General features: G+C 38.7%; 1 protein-coding gene and 1 non-coding gene across 2 annotated transcripts; one reads left to right on the top strand and one right to left on the bottom strand.

Moving 5' to 3' along the window:
- Positions 1 to 5,935: 5,935 nt before the first annotated feature.
- Positions 5,936 to 6,041, bottom strand: LOC133290326 (small nucleolar RNA R71). The gene has a single exon (XR_009748627.1). It is a non-coding gene; the product is annotated as a small nucleolar RNA R71 (small nucleolar RNA).
- A 10,061-nt stretch (positions 6,042 to 16,102) lies between these two features.
- On the top strand, positions 16,103 to 24,252 carry LOC133290297 (tRNA (guanine(9)-N1)-methyltransferase). The gene is made up of 3 exons (XM_061488377.1): positions 16,103 to 16,555; positions 22,937 to 23,296; positions 23,734 to 24,252. The coding sequence occupies exons 1-3, from the start codon at positions 16,130 to 16,132 to the stop codon at positions 23,935 to 23,937; spliced, it is 990 nt and encodes a 329-aa protein (XP_061344361.1). The 5' UTR covers positions 16,103 to 16,129; the 3' UTR covers positions 23,938 to 24,252.
- The last annotated feature ends 208 nt before the right edge of the window (positions 24,253 to 24,460 follow it).

Raw genomic sequence — 24,460 nt, 5'->3', positions numbered from 1 at the left:
TTAACTGTTTTTGTATCTAGCAAAAAAAATTGATCTAACAAAATCTCTTCCCAATGAGAAAGGTTATAGTTTAAAACAGTTCAAAATTAAAATGGTGTGCTCATTATTTCTCTATAACCTTGATTTTGACACCACTATAAGAAGAATAAAACTCCCTACACTAAATTTTACGTATCTCTTTTCAATATGTAGATTTATACAATTTCTACTTAAAAATAAAATTATTTTAAGTAAGCACAAAACGATATCATTTGAGGGTTGAAAGATTAAAAATTATAATAATAAAGATTAATATAATCCTGAAATAAATTAGAATTACAAAAATATATTTTTCTTAATCTCAAAACAACGTCATTTTGGACTCACTGAAAACTAAATTATCTCTATTGACTGGAGATATATTAAACCTATTAATAAAATAAAGATAGTAATAGACTCGCATAATTTGTGTAATGTATAGTTATCAGTTTTGTACGATAAATGATATGATACGATATAATTCACAAGCTCAGCAATATGTATCATGAGGTGTATCAGAAGGATTCGTATGGGACGATACTATACTATGTCATACGATACGATGTGTAACGTGTATGATAGGATACGAAAATTAAATCAAACTTTGAAATTTTCAATATTAAAAAGAAATAAAATTTTGACTCATGATTTAAATTTAAAAAAAAAATCTAAAAAATAATTATTAATGAGGAAAAGAAAATAAATATTTGATTTGTGATTTAAACTCAAAAATCTTATCTACCAAAAAAAAACTCAAATCAATCTAAAAATTTTGAATTAATAAAAAAATAATTTAATAAATAATTTAATATATATTATAAAATTATTTTTATTATATTTTTTAATCTTAAGATTCAAAATACACGATATAAAAAGCCGGCTAAACAATATACAATATATATTGGGATTCAACAACCTTGTTCTGATGCATAATGAAATCTCTAAAAGTTTATACATATAGGCAAACTATTTGAATTAAATTTAACGGGAAGTGTAAATCATTAAAGTAATAGGATATAAAGAAGTATTAAAAATTGTACTAAAAAAAAGTATTAATAATATATTTTCGTTGTGTATCTAAATCTTTATCGTCATAACAAACTAGTTGTTTAGTCTACCTTAATAAAAATAATGATGGTGATTAAGGACGAGGAGATTGGATTTCAAATTTTCAACAACCGGTGGCGAGGACGATGACATGTGGCTAAATTCTAATATATAACGACGTGGCCGATAACAATGATGTGGTAATGGCTATTGGCTAGTGATGACCTAACATTGGAGGATCGAACGTCCCACACATTATAAAATATCTCCATGTCAAAATGTGTAAAATTAGTTTAAATCGAAAGTGTGTATGTTCGGTCCTGGAAAGACCGTATTGCTATACTGTAATCAGAGATACTGTATAATCAGATGTATACTAAGCTTATAGCCAATGTCTCAATCACTGCGCATAAGCAATAGGCTTATAGCCAAGACGTGGGTGTGTGCACAGTGTTGGCAGTAATAGTATATAGGTTCAAAGTGTGCACCTGGGGTCTTTAGGCTCTTATTTATAAGGATTACCTTCCTAGGCTTGGGCCCTTTAGATCTCCCAGTTGCATCAGGGTTCAACTCCCTTTCTGTTGGGATAAGGTCTTTATCTTGAATATTTGACTGTTGGGCATTGTTAGGATAATTATATATTTATCCTTTAGTAGATTCTAAGGTGAGTAGTTAGGATATGATAGATATCCATAACAGTTGCCCCCCAGCTCGGTACTCCGAAGATCGGAATGCCAAGGTGTTAATACGTTATCTCGGACTTGTTGTTGCCGAGATGTTTCCTACTCGGGTCGACACCTGGGACGTAGTTTTGGTATCTGCCATGTCGGTGATGTTGCATGCCCTTTGTAAACAGTTTTGAAATTTCTGAAGCTGTCAAAGTTTCCTTTATGCTATCAAGCCGTGACGTATACCTCGGCCATCGCTTCGTGGACAGGATTATGCCTGACCCTTGTCATTCGAGCGTGACCCTTGCTTAGCCTTTACGGTTATGAGCACCACGTGTCTCCTGGTTGTTGGGGGTTCATGCGTAGTGGGCAGTGAGTCGTCCTGCCTTTGCGTGCGTGATGATTGCACGCATTTAATTCGTGTAGGGTGAGGTTACCGTTTTGCCCTCGGTTACTTAACCGTTTGCAAACCTTTCATCTTCGCGCCTAGCATAGCCCCTAAACCAAGTAGGGTGAAGGCCTTTAAATTCTTCTTCTCGTGTTCATTTGCAACTCTTACTTCACTTTGCATTTCTCCTTTCTGTGTATTTCCCCTCCATCTTCAGGCGTGCTTCTTGGGGTTTTCGAGTCTCCCATTGTTGTTGAGGAGTTCTAAGTTTGTTCGCCCTTTTCTCCACCTCTTTCCAACCAGGTACTTCTTCTTCCTTCAAACTTTTCGTTTCAAGCATTTGTTTATTTCTTGCTGGGGAGGGGTATTTCTTTAGTTCTCCTTTCTGGAGTGGACGATGAGTATTCCCAGTTCTTCTGGTGCGGCTGTTGGCTGAAGTGATGGAAGGGAGATCGATGAGGAAATGATAAAGGAGTTACCTCGAGCCGTTCAGTATTGGTTTTATGGCAAGGAGTATACTGAGGAGGAGAAGCTTCAACAGCTTCTTCGCGGTCCTCGAGGAGGTCGCCGGAGTTCCCGAGGTGGACGTGGTAGGGGAGGGAGAGGTCGGAAGGAGGGGGTCGTCAAACTCAACTTAACTTTGGCGTGGGCGATCCTCCTTTGGTTTCGAACCCTTCAACTCCTGGGTTGAATTCCTCTCCTGATCAGGTTCCTTTATCCTATATTTTGTCATCATCTCAGGTGGTCCCGGGTCTGAGGTCCGTTTTAGATCGGATCCCTCCTCTTGGGTTGAGCGATAGTTCTTCCAACCTTTCTTCATCCGAGCTGGGTTTTCCGGAATCGGCTACCCCTTCTTATTTTGGTGATTCGGCTTCAAGTCAGATGTCGTTTGTTGACCTTGTCAGTAGTTCTGACAGCTTCATTCCTTTTTCTTGGAGTCCATGTTCGTTGTCGTCTGATCTCGGAAGTCCGAGGTCGGATTTGGCTGATTTTTGTACTGATCCTCATCCTTCGTATTTCAGGGCCATAATTATGGAAGGATCTGACATTCAAGATTGGGTTCTTCTCAAGATTTTGCACATGCGATCTACGATGTCTCCCGCCGATGTAGCCCAACTTCCAGTTGGAGACCCCAGTGGGGTTGATATTTTTCCAGCAAGCGATTATCCAGTGTGCTCGGGTCCTACCTTGGACGAGCCTCATTTCTTCTACTTTTATCGAGATCTGATTACCAAGTTGGGGATTTGGTTCCCTCTTACCAAGTTTCAAATGGTCGTGGTTCGCCGACTTAGGATTACGCCCTCGCAGCTTCATCCTAATTCATGGGCTTTTATTCGAGGTTTCGAGCAAGTGTGTGCCTACCTCTGTCTGCCTTGCACAGTTTCTCTTTTCTTCTTTTTATTTGATGTATATACCGCCCGGACTGGTGCCGAGGCTAAAGAAAGGAAATGGTGGATAACCCTTCGAGGTACTCCAGGTAGGAGTATTTTTATTTCTTACTCCCAATCCTTCAAGGGCTTTAAGGATGCCTATTTTAAGGTGGCATCTCGTTCTGACTCCCTTCCCTGGTTCGCCAAAGAGTGGCTGGACAACGGGGATCTATCATGTCGATTCGAATTGTATTGGACGCAAAAGCATTATCGAAGGCGTCCTAGGGACTATGCTACCCCAGTAGCAGCTCTTTCCAGTTCGGAAAGGTTGGCGGTTTCCGTTCTGATCGAATATGCCGACAAGTACAACATTATTGATCTAAGTCGGTGATGTGCCTCTGGCAGATGTAGTTTTCCAGGCTAAAAATAGATGAGAATTAAGTCATAGAAGAGCATTTTTTATACATATTTGTTTATTATATTGACTTTTCCATCTCAATGACATTTCTCACCTATTTGTTATGTTTAAATAGGGAGAAGAGGTGGAAACTACGAAAAGCTTAGTGATGCGACTCTACACGGGTGGAAATTCCATGCTACATCGAATTGCTGGGCCAAAATTCCAGAGAAGTGGCGCAACTTAGCGCCACACTGGCGCAACTTAGCACCGCGTGCACAGGCCAATTACCAGAGAAATGGCGCGGTTTTGCGCCATAATGGCGCGGTCTTGCGCTGCATTGATACTCCTAAGATGCATCAAAATTAGCTAGGCCATTTTTCCAGAGATCTGGCGCGGTCTTACACCACAATGGCACGGACCCGCGCCAGTTTGTGGGAATTGCAGTACCGTGTTTTTAAAAGGGAAGTTTCAGGAGAATAAAAGGATGGCTATTTAAAGGCTGTTTTTGACAGAACTAGGGGATTCCATTCCTTGAAAGAGATCAGCTGTCGCGCTTGGAGAGTGATTCTGGTGGAGATTTTGTTCATCTTGTTCCTCCAATTCCATTTATCAGTTTATGTTGAATATTGATATTTCAGCCATGATCATGGTTGGCTAGGTACTTTTTATTGTAGTTAGGGTCACGAACCCTATGTTAACCCTTGTTACAACGGATTGGTTTATAATTATTCGTTTATATAATTATCTTTATCTCTACCCTGTGCGTAATTTATGTCTTCGTTGTTAGAACTGATCAATCTAATAGTTGATGATAATTTGAGGGTTAGAACCCTAGATAGGAATATTAGAGTTTTGATCTTGAAAGGGGGTAGGATAACAATTTATATGCATGTTAGGAATAGATGTATATTTGATTGCAGATGTTTAAATTATTAGGTTCATTGCTTAATGCCATGAGGAACATTGCAGGGAATTGGGGTTCCAATTGGGGTTAAAGGGTTAATCTTGTAAGGAATTGAGGGTTAACTACTGAATATTTTTAGATAATAATTTATCTAAGTACTTATATAAATGAGTATTGTAAATCAATCCAAAGTAAGAAGCGGGAATCATTTGGTGAGTGCACTTTAGCTACAATGTTTTCTCATACTTTTACAAATCAATCCTTATTTGTATTTTTATTATTCATCACAAAAATTCCAAAAATACGTTCTTGCTTTTATCTCTTATTTTTAATCAAATCAACAATATTTGTCAGACCTATTTGAACTTTTCCCATCTTAAAAGGAACAATTATTTGATATTTGATCTCAATCCTTGTGGAGACGATACTTTTCTTATCACTGTATTACTTGTGCGATCGGTACACTTGCCGGTGAGCATCAAGTTTTTGACGTTGTTGCTGGGGATTGTCGTTTCTTTTATCATATAATCTTGATCTTGAAGATTGGATTTTGTGAATACTTTTATTTTATTGTATTTATTTTTATTTGAAAAGTGCTACTAATCTTCTTTCTGAGTTGTATGCGAGGCAAAACTGCAGAATTCCCATTTGATTCGGAGATTACAAAGATTGAAAAGAGAAACAGAAAACTCGCTCGGAAGAAGCTTGCATTCAACGAGTTAGAGACTTTTCCGGAAGAACCACAAATCATGGCCGGAAATAATGAAGCAGACAATCCATTCATGGATACTATCCTCACTCCAGCATTTAACAGGCCCAACTCAAGCATTGTTCAGCATACTATTGCTAACAACACTTGGGAGCTCAAATCTTCTAACATTCAATTGGTGGAGAGAGCTCAGTTTGGAGGAGAGGAGAATGAAGATCCTCGCAGATTCATAGACAGATTTCTGATGATCTGTGACTCAACCAAACATCCTAAAGTGTCCAATGATGCAATCCGGTTGCGATTGTTTCCCTTTGTTGTTAAGGGAAAAGCTCTCAGTTGATTAGAAAGGCAGCCTGCACTCAGCATTCCTACATGGGATGATTTATCTCAAAAGTTCTTTGCTGAGTTCTTCTCGATGGAGAGATACAATCAGATGGTGAATGATATCACCAATTTCACTCAATCAGAGGGTGAATCTATGTGTGCAACATGGAACAGATTCAAGGATTTAATGAGGAGGTGTCCTCATTATAACTTGTCTGCTAGTAATCAGGTGAGAATCTTCTTTAATGGTTGTAAACCTGAGGTTCAAATGGTGTTGAATGGTGCAGCAGGTGGCACTATTAAATCGTTGAGGGCAATGAGTCTCTTGAGCTGATTGAGAGAATGTCTGCTAATGAAAACGAAGGGGTGTCATCTAAGCCTAAGAGAGGTATCCTTCAGCTGGAAGGTTATGATGTGGTGCAAGCTGAAAACAAATTATTATCTCAGCAAATAGCAAACTTGACTTCAAGGCTTGACAAGATGCAGCTTTATAGTATTCAGGCTCAAGCTGCTGCTGTTGTATGTGAATATTGCAAGGACAATCATGAGTCTAATGAATATCCTTCTTTGATGGCTTCTGATTCTACGCAACAAATGCAAGTGAATGGCATTTGGTATGATCAGAGACCTCAGCAGCAAAATGTTCAACAAGGTCAGAATTTTTCTGCTGGAGGTAGTAATTATCAACGGAGAATTCAAGGCACTGGTCTTGATTCCGCATCAAACAACTATTTGCAGCCTCCACCAATCCAAACCAAGGAACCTTCTAATTTGGAGAGGTTAGTTGGACAAATGGCTCAACATTCCAACGCCTTCATGGAAGAGACTAGGGTCAATACCAAAAATACAAATGCATCTATCAGAAATTTGAAGAATCAGATTGGCCAACTAGCTAAGCAAATTGATGATAGAACTCCAGGTACCTTCCTTAGTAATACAATTACTAATCCAAAAGAAGATTGTATGGCTATCACAACTCGAAGTGGTAAAGTGGTGGCAGCTCCTGAAAGGCCAAACATAAATGTAGGAGCTGATGAGAAGTTTAAGGAGGTTAAGGAACCAGAAAAAGAATTGGTAATTCCTTCTACTGTTGAGAAGCCTCTTCAGAAAGGTGAAGAAGAAGAGCAACCGTTTGTTGCTGAAAAGAAGAAATTTGAGTTGAGTCCTGAATATGTGAGAGTCATGGCACCTTATCCTGAAAGATTCAAGAAAGATGCTCAGAAGCAGCAATATGCCAGATTTCTTGATATCTTCAAAAAGTTGCATGTTAATATATCCTTTGCTGAAGCCTTGGCTAATATGCCTAATTATGCCAAGTTTATGAAGGACCTTTTGTCAAGAAAACACAAGTTGCAGGATGCCAAACAGTGACACTCACTGAGGAGTGTAGTGCGATAATACAGAAGAAGTTTCCTCCTAAGCGTCAAGATCCAGGGAGTTTTAATATTCCTATTGTCATTGGTAACACAAATGTTGGCAAAGCTTTGTGTAATCTTAGGGAAAGTATAAATTTGATGCCCTTGTGAGTGTATAAATCTTTCGGGATATCTGAGCTCAAACCTACTATGGTTTCCTTGCAACTTGCTGACAAATCTTTAAGGAAACCCAGTGGTATAATTGAAGATGTTCTTGTGAAAGTGGACAAGTTCATCTTTCCAGCAGATTTTGTAGTGTTGGACATGGAAGGGGGAACTGAAATGCCTCTTTTGCTGGGTAGACCTTTCTTAGCCACTGCTCGGGCCATGATTGATGTTGAAAATGGAAAGCTTGAGTTAAGGATGAATGATGAGACCATTACCATCAACGCCTTTGACTCTATGAAATAATCTTCTGACAAAGGCGATTGTTTTAGTCATGATGTTCTAGAGCAAGTAGTGAAAGAAGAAATATCTTCTAGTCAAGAGCTTGATGAAGAACTTGAAGCGCGTGATATTGTTCCTTTGAAGGAAGAAAAAAATGTGGCGTTGGAGGTTCTTGAAAAAAAGATGATGAGAAAGAAGATGGTGCCCCTAAAGTGGAGTTGAAGAAGATTCCTGAAACTCTTAAATACACATTCTTGGGTGATGAGGAGACTTACCCTGTTATCATTAATAAGGGATCGTCTTTTGAGCAAGAAATAAAGTTGATTGAAGTGCTGAAGGAACATAAAACTGCCATAGGGTGGTCTATCTCTGATTTGGAAAGTATAGATCCTTCTTTCTGTACCCACAAAATTGACATGGAAGATGATGTCAAACATGTGAGGAAACCTCAAAGGAGGCGTAATCCTACAATGAAGAAGGTAATGAGAAAGGAAGTGGTGAAACTCTTTGATATCGGTTGGAGGATGTGTGCGGATTACCGGAGGTTGAAGGCCGCCAAAAGGAGAATCTGTGAAAAGAGACACCGAGACTCTATCTCTCAGAGAAAACAATACTTCAAAGAGTTCTTCACATGGCTTCATGGTTGGAATCAAATCTGGGAATGGTGGTCTCATGCACCGATGCATCCAGTACCACCAGATCCTCCATTTGCTGAGTCATCCCATGCTGCTGAGGGGGATGACATGGAGGATTGATTATATCTCCTTGCTGTCGGAGATTTCTTGTATATTATTTTAGTTTATGTTTTTGATACTTTTGCTGTTTTATTATGACCATAGGTTGATGTTAGGGTCATTTAGCTGATTTGAGTTGGTATATTTCCCAAACACTCTGATGTTTTATTGTGTGCATTATAGTTTATCCTATATACTGTTGTTTGTTCCATGGTGCAGGTTTTTCATCCATCTTTTGGTTTGACTATTGCTGGGGACAACAATTTTTTAAATCTGGGAATGGTAGGCTTTCAGAAAACACCTTGGAACTGCACTTCTTCTATCAAGGGAGATATTCTAAACTCTTTTAAATTTTTTCTATTTTTAGTTAGTTATTTTGTGTTATTTAAAAAAAAAATCTCAAGTTTAAATGTGCTTATCCAGTTAATGTGCTTGAGTGAATTTTAAGAAGTATGTTGTATGACATTCTGGCATAACATTGCATAGGTATAATTGGATTACATATTGCTTGTTTGTCTGAACTGATATTGTGAAAGTCTGATAATGTCTGAGGTTAATTTTCTTGACTCTATATTGATACCATAGCTGTGAGGTTTGAGCTTAAACACTAAATTTTCTTGTTGAGAGACCTCACTGTTGTAACACTCTAGAACTTGATCTGTTTCTCTGTAATGCATGCATTGGTTGGAATGATAAAGGCATTTTGTTCTTGTTAGCCTATGGCCAAAATAGTCCACCTGTATGAAATTTTTCCATTGCTAGCCCTTTGAGCCTGAACTTATTTTGTTGATACATGACATGTGGCCTGACTGATGTCTTAGCCTATATCCATGTGACTTACCTTGATTGAGATTGAATCACTGATATGTTGAGAAATAAAACAAACAAATGGAGGTAAGCTCCACAAAGGTTAAGTGATTAGGGGATGTAGATTTCATCTGTGCCCTTATAAAAAGGGGGGGGGGGGGATGAAAGTGAAAGAAAAAGGATAAATATGCATAAAAGGTGGCTAAAAGGAATTAATTTCTGAAATTTTGTGGGAATGTTAGTGGAGCAAAACAATTGAGTTGAATGTGTTAAAGTGAAAGAGTATCAGTTTTTCAATCTCATTGTTGTTGAGCTACTATCCATATATTCCTACCTTTAACCCGACCAAGTTACAACCTGTGAAGTCCTTTTGATTAACTGGTGCATGTGTTTAATTCTTCATTTTTAAGGATTTTTTAGAATATGATCAAGCCTATGGAAGTGTTATAGTTGTGTTGGATTGAGTGCTCATGATACCCTAAAACACTAAGTGTTGAGTGAATATTATTTATCTTTGTGAGGGGTAATCAGTGCAGACTTGTATCTTTAGAAAGCTGATGACATTGTTGGAAATTTATGATATTGGGTCAGTCATGCATAGCATATTGTGTCTGAGAGTGCCTATGTATTGTTATGCTGGATTAATTGATTGTTTCTGGATTGAGTTTTGTACATTGCTGAGGACAGCAACGTTTAAATCTGGGAATGGTTTGATGTGCATCTGGCAGATGTAGTTTTCCAAGCGAAAAATAGATGAGAATTAAGTCATAGAAGAGCATTTTTATACATATTTGTTTATTATATTGACTTTTCCATCTCAATGACATTTCTCACCTATTTGTTATGTTTAAATAGGGAGAAGAGGTGGAAACTACGAAAAGCTTGGTGATGCGACTCTACACGGGTGGAAATTTCATGCTATATCGAATTGCTGGGCCAAAATTCCAGAGAAGTGGCGCAACTTAGCGTGCACAGGCCAATTACCAGAGAAATGACTCGGTTTTGCACCATAATGGCGCGGTCTTGCATCGCATTGATACTCCTGAGATGCATCAAAATTCGCTAGGCCATTTTTCCAGAGATCTGGAGCGGTCTTGCGCCACAATGGCGCGGACCCGTGCCAATTTGCGGGAATTGCAGTACCGTGTTTTTAAAAGGGCAGTTTCGGGAGAATAAAAGGATGGCTATTTAAAGGCTGTTTTTGACAGAACTAAGGTATTCCATTCCTTGATAGGGACCAGCCGTCGCGCTCGGAGAGTGATTCCGGTGGAGATTATGTTCATCTTGTTCTTCCAATTCCATTTATCAGTTTATGTTGAATATTGATATTTCAGCCATGATCATGGTTGGCTAGGTACTTTTTATTGTAGTTAGGGTCACGAACCCTATGTGAACCCTTGTTACAACAGATTGGTTTATAATTATTCGTTTATATAACTATCTTTATCTCTACCCTGTGCGTAATTTCTGTCTTCGTTGTTAGAACTGATCAATCTAATAGTTGATGATAGTTTGAGGGTTAGAACCCTAGATAGGAATATTGGAGTTTTGATCTTGAAAGGGGGTAGGATAACAATTTATATGCATGCTAGGAATATATGTATATTTGATTGCAGATGCTTAAATTATTGGGTTCATTGCTTAATGCCATGAGGAACATTGCAAGGAATTAGGGTTAAAGGGTTAATCTTGCAAGGAATTGAGGGTTAACTACTGAATATTTTTAGATAATAATTTATCTGAGTAATTATATAAATGAGTATTGTAAATCAATCCAAAGTAAGAAGCGAGAATCATTTGGTGAGTGCACTCTAGCTACAATGCTTTCTCATACTTTTACAAATCAATCCTTATTTTTATTTTTATTATTCATCACAAAAATTCAAAAAATACGTTCTTGCTTTTATCTCTTATTTTTAATCAAATCAACAATATTTGTCACACCTATTTGAACTTTTCCCATCTTAAAAGGAACAATTATTTGATATTTGATCCCAATCCCTGTGGAGACGATACTTTTCTTATCACTGTATTACTTGTGCGATCGGTAACTTGCCGGTGAGTTCGGATAATGTATTGCTTCAATTTCCCCTCTCTGACATGTTTCTCAATAGCATCTCGGAGGTCCCAGCAGTCATCCGTGGTGTGACAATTTTGATCATGGAAAACACAATATTTGTTCCTGTCCAATCCGCTTTTGCTCTTGAGGGGTCGAGGTCTTTCGACTTTGCGCATTTCAGTCTGAGCCACTTCTTTCCATATCCGAGATCTGGACATGTTTAATGGCGTATAGGTGTCATACTTGGTCCTTGGAGATCGGTCATCCGATCTCTTGTCATGAGAGTTGTTTCATTTTTTCGACCCCCTCTGATCCCGGTCTTTGTTTTTCTTGCTTGGGCTTCGTCCTCTGAACTCCCCATAAGCCTTCTGCATGTCTTCAACGTCAATGTACTTGTCCGACCTACGTCAAAACTCCTCCAGATCGTTGATCGGGTTCTTATAGATTGACTTTGCGAGTGGAGAATCACCATCTAATCTTGAGATGATCAGATGCAAGTGTACTGGCTCAGTTAGATTCCGAACCTTGAGGGCGACATCTTTAAATCTATCGAGGTATTTCCTCAATGATTCATTCTCTTTTTGCCGGATTCTTCCCAAGGCATAGGCTGGCATTGGATGTGCCTTACTCGTTGCAAAATTCAGACGAAAAGTTCGAGCCAGGTCCTCGAACGATTCGATCGAGTTCCTGGGGAGCCTAGTTATCCACGCCATTGCCTGACCTGTCAATGTCGTTGCGAAGATTCTGGCCTTAATAAGTCCAGTTATCCTGTTGAACAACATCTCAGTCTTGAAAGCCTCTAAGTGGGCATCCGGGTCTTGACTCCCGTCATACGGAGGTATCCTGGCGCTTTTGAATCTCGGCGGAATTGCCAAGTTCATGAGCCTTTCAGTGAATGGACTTCATTAGTCCCCTCATCATGGAGATAGTTATCTCCTTGGTTATTGACTGGTCCTCCGCCTTCTTAGTGGTTGCCGTTACGAGGATTCTGCACAGTCTCGGTTGCCGCGACTGTGTTCTGTTGCTGCGGCCCGCCAGTTTTGACCTGACCTGCTCTTCCAGCTTGGCCTTCGGTGCTTTGGTTTCGTACCTCAGCCTCCAATGCCTCAATCCTCTGGGCATCTAACCTTTGTTAAGCCAAGAATCTGTTTTCCATCTCTTGCATCCTTTGAAGGATTGCATTCATGACCCTAGTGGTCACATCTCCTGACTGATCATTTTGTGGGCGTGCTGTCTCCACCGTCGCGTTGGTCTGGGTTCTTAAGGGCGGCATCTGCGTGTCGACCTCTCCGACCTGGACATCCACCAACACAGGGGATGCTGTTGATTGGAGATGTTCCAGCGCAGATAGGTGTGGCGGCGGTTGGGCAGTGCTGGAAGTCGAACGAGTGTTCGTCATCGTGGAATGGGAATCGAAATTTATCGTTTCCCACAGACGGCGCCAATGTTTGATCCTGGAAAGACCGTATTGCTATACCATATGGTATGCGCTCAAGATACTGTATAATCAGATGTATACTAGGCTTATAGCCGATGTCCCAATCACTGCGTGTGCAATAGACTTATAGCCAAGACGTGGGTGTGTGCACAGTGTTGGCAGTAATAGTAAATAGGTTCAAAGTGTGTACCTAGGGTCTTTAGGCTCTTATTTATAAAGATTACCTTCCTAGGCTTGGGCCCTTCAGATCTCCCAGTTGCATCAGGGTTCAACTCCCTTTCTGTTGGGATAAGGTCTTTATCTTGAATATTTGACTGTTGGGCATTGTTAGGATAATTATATATTTATCCTTTAGTAGATTCTAAGGTAAGTAGTTAGGATATGATAGATATCCATAACAGTGTGAATGTTCATTATCTGAAACTTACTTTTACATCTCAATGTTTCCTAACAAATTGAAGAAGACGCAAGAATTTAAAATTTTCAATTAATTAAACCTTCATAAACTAAATAACTGTAAGAGTTGATCGTCATATTAACTTTCCAAAAATACTCCAACAAGTACATTTTAAAAGTATATATTTTTTGTTAGGAAGAAGGACCGATCCTGAGAGCTAGTACACAAATGTGAATGATAGCTAAGTGCAACCCGCAGAAATTTGATTCGGTCATCAAACACTTTTTATAATGACACGAGTCATTTGATTTACAGTTGCTAAAATATTACAAAATATATATTCATGGGTAGGCAAAAAATTGATATATTATTATTTTAATAAAAAATTACGAAAATATAGTTGTTTTGAATCAATTTACGGATTTATTGCACTCTGTTTCATCCATTTTAGGCGAAACAAGTGTCAAAAAATGGAATATGTATATTTCTTCATTTGTACAAAGATAATTATATACACTATCAAGTCATAAATCAGGAAATAAAAAATAATCCAAAATAAGAGAAATGATATCTCATATCAATTAATTCTAATTACAATTAATTCCTATAATTGCTATCACAATTAAAACCAGATAGTATCAAATGTATAGCTCAACAATCATATCCCTTATGTGGAAATTGATGAGGGAGTGACTAGGATACAATTCAACATTGATTTCAAATCTTCAATTCAACACTCCCCTCAAGTTGGTGAATGAATGTTTATCATACCCAACTTGCTGACTGTTACTTCAAACACTTTCCCAGACACAACTTTTGTCAGTATATCTGCTAATTGATCTTCAGATTTCACATATGGAACATGGATAATTTTCTGATCTAATTTTTCCTTAATAAAGTATCTGTCAACCTCAACATGCTATCATGCTGAACGGGATTATGAGCAATTTCTATGGCTGCTTTATTGTCACTATGTAAGACCATTGGCTGTTCATAATTAATACCCAAATCCTTTAACACACTTTTAATCCATAACAACTTGTTATTTGAAGACAATGAGTGATAATAAATCACTAAGAGGTTTCAACCCATGTATAGAACAGAAGAGATAATATCAAAAATATCATACACAGTGCGATTATGAAAATTAGAACAGAGTTACTTGTTGACAGTATAAAGGAACAAACAAATGAATGTATGCAGTATGAGGAATTAAATCCGAGCCCATAGAACGTGTCTCCTTAAGATAATTAGCCCCCTCACTGATGCCAAAGGTTGATGGACAAGAGTCTACCAGGAAAGAACGAATTTCGTCTGAAGAGTGGTGGCACTACCAGTCAACAGCCCAAACAAACAGAACAATTGCCAGAGGAAAGTACACCGGAAATCGAAAAGAAGAATGCAAATCGAAAGAAGGAAAAATTTCGATAGAGTAACAGTGCAGAAAATTAGATGGAATTTCTAGGGAGTCAAGGTCTATTTATAGATTCTGACTGGTCACGATGAACTACCGTCAGCGGCGAATCGCCATGTCTGACGGCCGCGAACGGGTACGTCCGGTGATCGATTCGATGAATAAGTACAGTTCGAGAAAGGTAAGAACCAGTTCGGTTCAAAACGTTCAGAAAAACCGGCGGGTAGAAACGTTTGGGTTTGAAAAACTGGAGGGAAGCAACAGATAGTTCACAAGGGTATTTTGGACAATAATAATAATAATTTAATAACCAATTTAGGAGTGTGAGGTGAGAGTTTCTAAACTCTAAACCGAGCCAGACGGGCGGACGGCGGCGCGTGTGTGTGGAGGACCTAAGCCCACCTAGCTCCTCCCCCTCCACAAAATGTGTAGAGACCCAAGGGCCAAGTTAGGAGTGTGAGGTGGGAGCTTATAAACTCTCCCACCTTCTATTAGTTGTCTAATGTGGGACTTCTTAAACCTACACACCCTTTTTCTCTTTTCTTCCTTAACCCACTTCTTATTCATAATCAATAGATTGTCTACACAATTTTAACATAAATTCCAACACAACTCACAAACACCATATGACATTCCTCTAAACTCGACTTTTGCATTAAACCTCGCCACTACATTATGTTTCTTGCTTCTCAAAGTCACCAATTTCCCTCCACAAATGTAAAATATCTTGAGGTAGATTGTTCAGAGGTTCTACCCCCTACCCCCAGAATCGGTGTAACCTTCAATTGAGTGAATTTTTCCTTTTGAAAATAGCAGCCCTTTTCCAGGTGACCCTTTGAGATATCTCAAAATCCTGTACACAACATTCACATGGTCTTCACTGGGAGCATGCATAAACCTACTAACCACACTTGCTGCATAGGCTATGTCAGGTCTTGTACGTGACATATAAATCAGTTTTCCTACCAATCTCTAGTATCGATTAACATCTGTTCCAATCTGATTCGAATATATTCCTAAAGTATGATTCATCTTGATTGGTGTATCGACTAGTTTGCAAGCTAGCATATTAGTTGGACACCACTATCAAAGTACCATATCTAATTTTATTTTTTTGGAGTTACCCAACTCTAATTTTGAGGCGAGTTGACTTTATCCGGTATTCCCATAAATTTTGACTCTTTGAACTGGCTATATGACTAATCTGAAATAAATTTTAACTCTTTGAATCAGCTATGTGACTAATCTGAAATACAGGACATGTCAAAAATAAATATATTTAAGCCCCTCCTAAAAATAACATACAGGGATCAACCTTTTCTTTTGGTATCCATTTTTAAATTAGACAACCGAAACAAAGAGATTGTAAATACTCAAATAATCAAAGATGTATTCATTATCTTCAAAACGAAACAAAAAAAATGTATTCATTGAATTTAAGATATTTAGTGGACTCATGGGATAAAATTTGTTATTTATTTTTTTGGTAGTTAAAATTTGTTATTAATTGTACCAAAAAAAAAAAATTGTCATTAATTTATTATATAAATTTTGTGGATATATAAATATTTTACAAAAGTGAATATAAAAATAAGAATTAAACATGAGCGTATGAAATTAGACATCAACAACAAATCCCTAAAACGAAAAATGCCGGAAGTGGAAGCTCCTCTGCCGACGACGGAAATGGAGGAACCTCAAAATGATGGAAACACCCTCGACAAAGCTCCTGTGGTTCTGTCGAAGAACGCGCAGAAGAAGATGCTGAAGCAGCAAAGGTGGGAGGCGAAGAAAGCGGAGAAGAAGGCGCTGGAGAAGGAACAGAAGAGGAGGGATGGCGAGAGGAAGCGGAAGGAATGGGAGGAGAGCCTCGCCGGCATCACGGAGGAGGAGAGAGCGAAGCTGGTGGAGTCCCGAAGGAGCCTCCGGAAGGAGAGGATGGAGAAGTGGTTGCAGGAGAAAGAGTGCAAGAGAGAGAGGCTCTTTCGAGCCAGAGAGCAAGGCCAAAACGTCGTCATCGATCTCCAGTTCTCTCATCTCATGACCCCTAACGAAATACACAGCCTCGTTAAGCAGGTTTCATGACTCCTATTATCATTATTATTATTATTATTATTATTTTTGGGAAATTTTATAGTTGTGAATGACTCAATGAAGTATATGTTTGATTGCTTTGTCTTACAAAATGTAATAAACTGGAAAGTCATCAATGAATTGAATAATCAAAAAGTATCAACAATTTACAGAGGAGGACCTATTAATAGTATTGGTCCTAGATGAAATGAATCGGTGCAAGTCCAACCATGTGGACAAAACTGTAAACTAACTATAACAGTGAACTAACCATGACATAAGGTAAACTAACTGACTATAACAGAAAGTAGGGTAAACTAACTGACTATAACAGAAAGTAGTTAAGACTATAACAGAAAGTAGTTAAGATTGATATCTATCACCCCCCTTCAAGTTGGAAGGTATATATCTATCAGACCCAACTTGGAAATGAAACCTTGAAATGGACTAGGATGAAGAGCCTTAGTGAAGAAGTCTGCAAGCTGCTGGGCAGATGAAACTGGAAACAAGCGAATGAGACCTGAATTCAACTTTTCGCGGGTAATGTGGCAGTCAAGCTCTATATGCTTACTGCGTTCATGGAAAGAAGGATTTCGAGCTAAGTGGATGGCAGCATTATTGTCACAGTAAACTGGTGAAGGATGTAGAAGAGGGACACCAAGATCAGTTAAAAGAAAAGTGAGCCATTGGATTTCACAAGTCAGGGCAGCCAAGGCTCGATATTCTGATTCGGCTGAAGATCTGCTAACAGTGCTTTGCTTCTTTGATTTCCATGAGACTAAGGCAGAACCAAGGAAGACACAAAAACCAGTAGTTGATTTCCTGGTATCAGGGCAAGTGGCCCTGTCAGCATCAGCAAAGCTGGAAAGGTGCAGGCTGTTAGTAGAAGGGAAGAAAAGTCCCTTTGCTGGTGACCCTTTCAAATAACGTAAAACCCTGATGGCTGCATCAAAATGAGGTTGCATTGGATTGGCAACAAACTGACTAAGTTGCTGCACTGCAAAGGAGATGTCAGGGCGTGTGTTTGTGAGGTACAATAAACGGCCTACAAGGCGACGATAGGATGCTGGATCATGATAAGGCTTGCCTTGATTCTGATGTAAACGAAGAGTAGGTTCCATTGGGGTGGATGCTGGTTTAGCTCCAAGTAACCCACTATCCGTTAACAATTCAAGGACATATTTTCTTTGATTGAGGACCAATCCTTTTTGTGATCGAGCAGCCTCAAGTCCAAGGAAGAATTTAAGAGGACCTAAATCCTTGATACAGAATAGGTGATCCAGATGTTGCTTGACACGGTTGATCTCATGCATATCATTTCCTGCCAAAAGCAAATCATCCACATAAACCAGTAAGGTAGTAAATGAGCTACCTGTGATTTTGATGAATAAGGAATGATCACCAGAAGACTGTTTATATCCAAGAAGTTGTAATTCTGCTGTTAATCGAGAGTTCCATTGTCTACTAGCCTGTTTAAGGCCATAGAGAGATTTTTGAAGCTTACAAACCATGTGTGGATGAGGACAATGCACTCCATTAGGGACTGACATGTACACTTCCTCAGAAAGGTCACCATGGAGGAAGGCATTGTTAATATCTAATTGTTCCAAGTGCCAATTTTGAGACACAGCTACTGCTAAGAGAAGACGAATGGTTGTAAGTTTAGCAACCGGTGAGAAAGTCTCGAAGTAGTCAACACCCTCCATTTGGTTATATCCTTTTGCTACTAAACGGGCTTTGTAGCGAGCTATAGAACCATCGGCATTATGCTTGATCTTGTAAACCCATTTTGATCCTATTGGTCGTTTTCCTGCAGGCAGATCAACAAAGTTCCATGTTTTGTTTCTATTGAGTGCCTCAATTTCTTCATTCATAGCCTTTATCCATTCATCGGATTGAGAGGCTTGTTGGTAAGTAGTGGGTTCAATAGAAGCACTAATATTATGACAAAAAGATGAATGTTTACTAAAACATTTTCCATAGGATATAACAGAAGATAGTGGATACAAACAACCTGATGTGGAGTTGGGTGTCTGCTGGGCTGTGGCTGACAGATTGCAATGAAAATCCTTCAAATGTGTGGGAAGCATCCTTGGTCTAGTGGAACGTCTAGGAATGACTTCTGGAAGCAAAGCATCTACTGCAGTGGGAGAAACAGGCAACACAGTGTGTGCATTCAATTGATCAAGTGAATGTCCAGCTACCAATTCTGAGTTGAGTCCTGTTGGCTCAATAGGTATTGAGTCAGTATCCTGATTGTAAGAGACAACATCAGTTTCCTTGACATAAGGAACATCATATGGGTTGCTAAGATCACCTCCTAGTGGCCAGGGAGCATGAGGAAATGACTGTTCCTCAGTGAAAGGAAAATGCTGTTCATAAAAGATAACATTCCTTGAGAGGAATATCTGTTTGGAACTGATATCATAAAGTACAAAGCCTTTCACTCCATCCTTGTGACCAAGATAAACACATTTCCTTGCTCTAGGGTCAAACTTTGAACGATTACCCATAGTTGTAGAAGCATAAGCTAGGCACCCAAAAGCCTTGAGATGCATGATTGTTGGTGGCTCAGCATATAACAATTCAAATGGTGATTTATTTGCTAACAGAGGAGTGTTCAACCGATTAATTAGATGAATGGCATGCACAATACAGTAAGACCACAAACCAGGAGGGATTTTACTTTGGAAGAAAATTGCTCTAGCCATGCTCAATATGTGTTGATGTTTTCTTTCCACTACTCCATTTTGCTCAGGAGTTTCAACACAAGAAGTCTGATGTAATATGCCTCTTTTATGAAAATAATCAGTCATCAAGAATTCTGGTCCATTGTCACTACGAAATGCTTTGATGGTTCTGTTAAATTGATTTTCAATGAGAGATACAAATGATTGAATGTGATTTCTCACCTCTGATTTGGCTTTCATGAGAATTCCCCAAGTAAAACGGGTATTGTCATCAACTATAGTTAAAACATATCTATAACCATGTATTGATGGAATTGAACATGGCCCCCATATATCAACATGCACAAGATCAAAAGGGGAAGCTGAACGTGTATAGCTAATAGGAAAAGGTATTTTTCTTTGTCTTGCTAAATGACAAATGTCACAAGGATCATCAATGTTTTTACATGTAATAAAAGGAAATTGGAGCATCATTGCTCTTATTACAGCTTTGGAACAGTGGCCCAAACGTAAATGCCACACATCATCTATACAGTTTTTAATAGCATAGCTATTTTTAGAAAAATCAACTATTCTCTCTGTCTTCACATTGCCTTCCTGAGTATGGATGGACTTATCTTCACTGTTGGAAGTTTGTTTAAGGACATACAATCCCTTGTCTAACTCAGCAGAACCAATCATCTTCCTTGATGGTATCTGCTGAATGATGCAAATTTGATGCTGAAACAATACATGGCAGTTAATGTCATGAATAAGCTTGTTAACTGATATGAGATTCACAGTAAACCCTTCGACATACAGGACATTTTTCAAGGTCAAACAGTCTGTGAGCATGGCTACACCAGAATAGTGAGAGTATACAACATTTCCATTTGGTAGAGAAATTGGAATGGGATCAATTTTCATGACATGACATAAACTTGCATAACAACAAGTAATATGATCTGTTGCTCCAGTGTCTAGAATCCATGGGATTGAAAAATTACCTTGAGATTTTGATGCTTCATCGCTTATGTTGAAAGCCTTAGTGTGCACCAAATTACTCACGTGTGTAGTTGAGTTTTGTTGCTGCATTTGCTGCTGAATCATGTCAAGTATAGCTTGATATTGACATTTGGTAAAGCTGTCCTTTCCTTGATCAGCCAAGTTGATATAGGGTAATGCTTCTGCTCCTTGATTCTCATCCATTACCCCAGCTGCATTTGCTCTGTGTACAGGATTTCTCTGCCTATATCCTGGAGGATACCCATGTTTCTCAAAACATGTGTCAACAGTATGGCTAGTTTTCCCACAGTGAGTGCATAGCCTAGATGATCTTGTCCTCCCTCGTCCTGCTATGAACCCACGACCTCTGCCTCGAAAGGTTCCTCGTCCTCTTGCATAATTCTGATCAGCAGAATTGTAAAAAACTTTTGGAGCTTCAAACTTCGGAACAGTACCTTCCAAGTGCATGATTTGCCTCTCTTGCTGAGTCACCAACGAAAAAACTCGATTCACATTAGGTAACGGGTCCATTAGCATGATCTGAGATCTTACATGAGTGAATTGATCATTTAATCCTTTTAGGAACCTGATGGAGTAGTCTCTGTCACGAATCTCCTTGACTTGTGTAGCAATCGAACAACATGGTTTAACACATCTACATGTAGGTGTAGGTTGCAAAGCTTCAAGTTCATCCCATAGTATTTTTAGCTTTGTGTAATAATCACTAATTGAACTAACACCTTGTTGCAGCCTGTAAATATCATCCTGTAGATTAGAAATTCTGAAAACATCACACTGTGAGAAGCGTTCCTTCAAATTATTCCACACATCAACTGCACAATCCATCCAGAGAATGGATTGCGAAATAGAATCAGCAATCGATCGGTGTAACCATGAAATCACCATGGTGTTGCACCTTTCCCACGCAGCAAACTTAGGATCTGAAGTTTCTGGAACTGAAATCGTTCCATTGACAAAGGAATACTTATTCTTTGAAATCAAAGCCATTTTCATGGCTCTAGCCCAGCCATGGTAATTTCTCCCACTCAATGGTGCAGAGACCAACACAAGTGAAGGATTTTCACTTGGATGAAGGTAATAAGGATTACCTGGATCTGAAATATCAAAAGCGGAAGCTTCAGAAGTGGAGTTCTGATTCGCCATATCACCTCTCTCGATGAATACGATTTACGAAGATGAAAAGGAACAGCAAAAATTTGAACGGCGATTATCAGAGCTACACATAGAGCTCTGATACCATCTTACAAAATGTAATAAACTGGAAAGTCATCAATGAATTGAATAATCAAAAAGTATCAACAATTTACAGAGGAGGACCTATTAATAGTATTGGTCCTAGATGAAATGAATCGGTGCAAGTCCAACCATGTGGACAAAACTGTAAACTAACTATAACAGTGAACTAACCATGACATAAGGTAAACTAACTGACTATAACAGAAAGTAGTTAAGACTATAACAGAAAGTAGTTAAGATTGATATCTATCACTTTGGATGTTAAGGAAATGTGGATAGTGAATGTATTGCTTGCTTCTAGAACTTTAAAACCTTAACCCCAGTTAATGTTGTGCATGGTCTGGTGTGTATTGATGGGCATGATTGGGATCATTGGCGAGTGAATAACATAGAAATTGTACAACGTTTCGTTTGTCTCAAGACATTGGTTGTTGTGAGCTTGAGTGAGCGTGGGGAGTCAGTATTTCAGCTTTCAAGTGTTGTATTTGATTTGTGGTAGTATACACGGGTTCGATGCTGGTTACCTATACCGGTTGAGGTATTGCTTCGGAGTCTATTCTGATGTGGGGTGGGGGTTGATGGAGGCTCACAAGAGATGGTGGTGCTTGACAGTCGACTCTGATGCCCAAGTTATTGACTGAATGAGGGGGAGAGTGCATGTAGTAGGGAGGTGCATAGATGAGAACCATAGGATATAAGCAGTCAGAAGTGGCTTGCCATGGAAGCTTCACCCTGATTATGGGATGCATGCCCATTATAGAAGGGCAGCCGAGGTGTTGGTCTGCAGGGCTGACGTGATATTTTGGTAGTTGGCTAATATGCCACACCATTAGTCCAGGACAAAATGTATAAAATCACTTCAGTTTCGGCAAATTATATCCCTTGCCAACTTTTTTTTTTTTTTTAATCGCAGCTTATTGTGGGTGACTGGGTGTGTGCCCTCAACTTTTATATTTTGTTGTTCACTGACTGTTATATTTTGGTAGTTGGCTACTAGGCCACACCATCAGTCCGGGACAATATGTATAAAATCAATTCTGTTTCGGAAAATTATATGCCTGGCTACTTTTTTTTTTTTTAATTGCAGCTTATTGTGGATGTGTGCCCTCAACTGTTATATTTTGTTGTTCACTGATCTACATCTACATCTACTCCATCCGTTATTGCTTTTTACCCGAGGTCCAATTTTTTTGTAATTGCAGTATAACTGATCTCAATTTAAAATCATGCTATCAAGTATAAACTCCCTTTATCATTAGTCATTACTATTACTGTTATATTCCTCCCAACTCCTTCGGACCCCCCCCCCCCCCCCCAAAAAAAAGAAAAAGAAAAAGAAAAGAAAACCTTCATCTCCGTTAGATGATTTATTTGTTCCCGTTTAGCAGATCAATCTGATCACTGTGTCATTGCTAACTAATGGAATTATCATTCATTGTCATTGAATCTGCAGATTATGTATTGTTATGCAGTAAATGGAAAATGCACTTCCCCTGCTCATCTTTGGCTGACTGGATGCAATGGAGAAATTGAAGACCAAGTAAAAAGGATCCCAGGCTTTGACAAGTGGATAATTGAGAAGGAAAATAAATCCTATATTGAAGCCTTGCAAGATTGTAAGGAAGATTTCGTATATCTCACAGCAGATTCAGACACTGTTCTTGAAGAACTTGATTTAAAGAAGATATATATTATCGGTGGTTTAGTGGATAGGAACCGGTGGAAGGGGATAACCATGAAGAAAGCACAAGAGCAAGAAATCCAGACAGCTAAACTCCCAATAGGAAATTTCATGAAGATGTCTAGTTCTCAGGTATTATTATACATTCTTCTCTCTCTCTCTCTGAAATTGAATCTAACATTGTATTATGCTTCTATTTCCTGCACATATAGCGTAGAAGGGCCATTTCTAAAAACAAACCATTGCACACCTTATAGCATTGTGGCATAGCACTGTGTTTTTCCTTTTATTTTCTTATGTTGAATTGATCCTTTCATCTGCAAGTGACACTTTGGTGTATTTGTGTTGGACATTGTAGTCATTTCAAAATTCGTATCAATGGATGGTGGTGTTCTAAGTTCTCAATCCGATAGTTGCATGCTAACAGATAACTTATTTCTTTGGGTGGGCTCTTTTACCCTGCAAAGTCTTCTGATATCCGACAAATGACGATACTGTAGTCTTCCACTTAGAAAATGTAAATTTCCTTTTGTATCGTAACCCATCTTATTTATCATTCGAGCTTTCAGGTTCTTACTGTGAATCAAGTTTTCGAAATATTACTCAAGTTCCTGGAGACAAGGGATTGGAAAGCTTCTTTCTTTGCAGTTATCCCTCAAAGGAAAAGATTTCTAGCCGATTCAGAAGGAAATGCAGAAGAAATAATTGAGGAAGAAAATGAACAAGAAGAAGATCTGACGGCAAGTGTTGAGGAGGTCCCTTCTAACAGTTAGAAACTTAGAATGGTCACTGTTGATCTCCTCCTGGCCATTGCATGGAGTGCACAACTGGAAAACCAACATATCGAGACAGAAGTTTCAAATCAGAGTTTCCCCTGCACTCTTCATACTGATGTAGAGAATTAGCATAATTTTTGTGTGCTTTTTGACAAATCTGTAACCGGATTCTACATCTGGTGTTACTTCTGAAGTTATTCTATGAGAATGACCCATTTTGGAATGTTGTTCTTCGGCTTTTGGATTAATTTAGTAATTTAGTTATGTAGTGATGGTAATGAGCAAATAGACCATCTATGCGGGGTAGTTGTCTGATTCAGCACTTGACTTTTTTCGATTAATAATGAATCAGTAATTCAGTACCAAAAAAACCGTTTGTAAGTGGCACTGCTTCACTTTCAAAAGTTAATGTCAAAGTTAGATTTTCAACTCTCACATCTGAGCTTGTCAATTACCATTTAATTTGAGTGTCTATCAGATCTTCGTAGGATGCTTACTTTTCATGTTGGAATTCATGCAG

Source organism: Gastrolobium bilobum, unplaced genomic scaffold (genome assembly GCF_033153095.1).
Source record: "Gastrolobium bilobum isolate Gb01-03AN ecotype WA unplaced genomic scaffold, APGP_CSIRO_Gbil_v1 utg1595, whole genome shotgun sequence".
NCBI classification, from domain to species: Eukaryota; Viridiplantae; Streptophyta; class Magnoliopsida; order Fabales; family Fabaceae; genus Gastrolobium; species Gastrolobium bilobum.
The sequence above is the reverse complement of the archived record's forward strand: the minus strand, read 5'-3'. Positions and strand labels throughout refer to the sequence as shown.

What these genes read in the sequence shown, in the direction of transcription:
- LOC133290297 (XM_061488377.1), top strand. Translation starts at nt 16,130, where the DNA reads ATGCCGGAAGTGGAAGCTCCTCTGCCGACGACGGAAATGGAGGAACCT. An exon ending in TACACAGCCTCGTTAAGCAG is followed by an intron (nt 16,556 to 22,936) that starts GTTTCATGACTC and finishes TTGAATCTGCAG; the next exon opens with ATTATGTATTGTTATGCAGT. An exon ending in TGAAGATGTCTAGTTCTCAG is followed by an intron (nt 23,297 to 23,733) that starts GTATTATTATAC and finishes TCGAGCTTTCAG; the next exon opens with GTTCTTACTGTGAATCAAGT.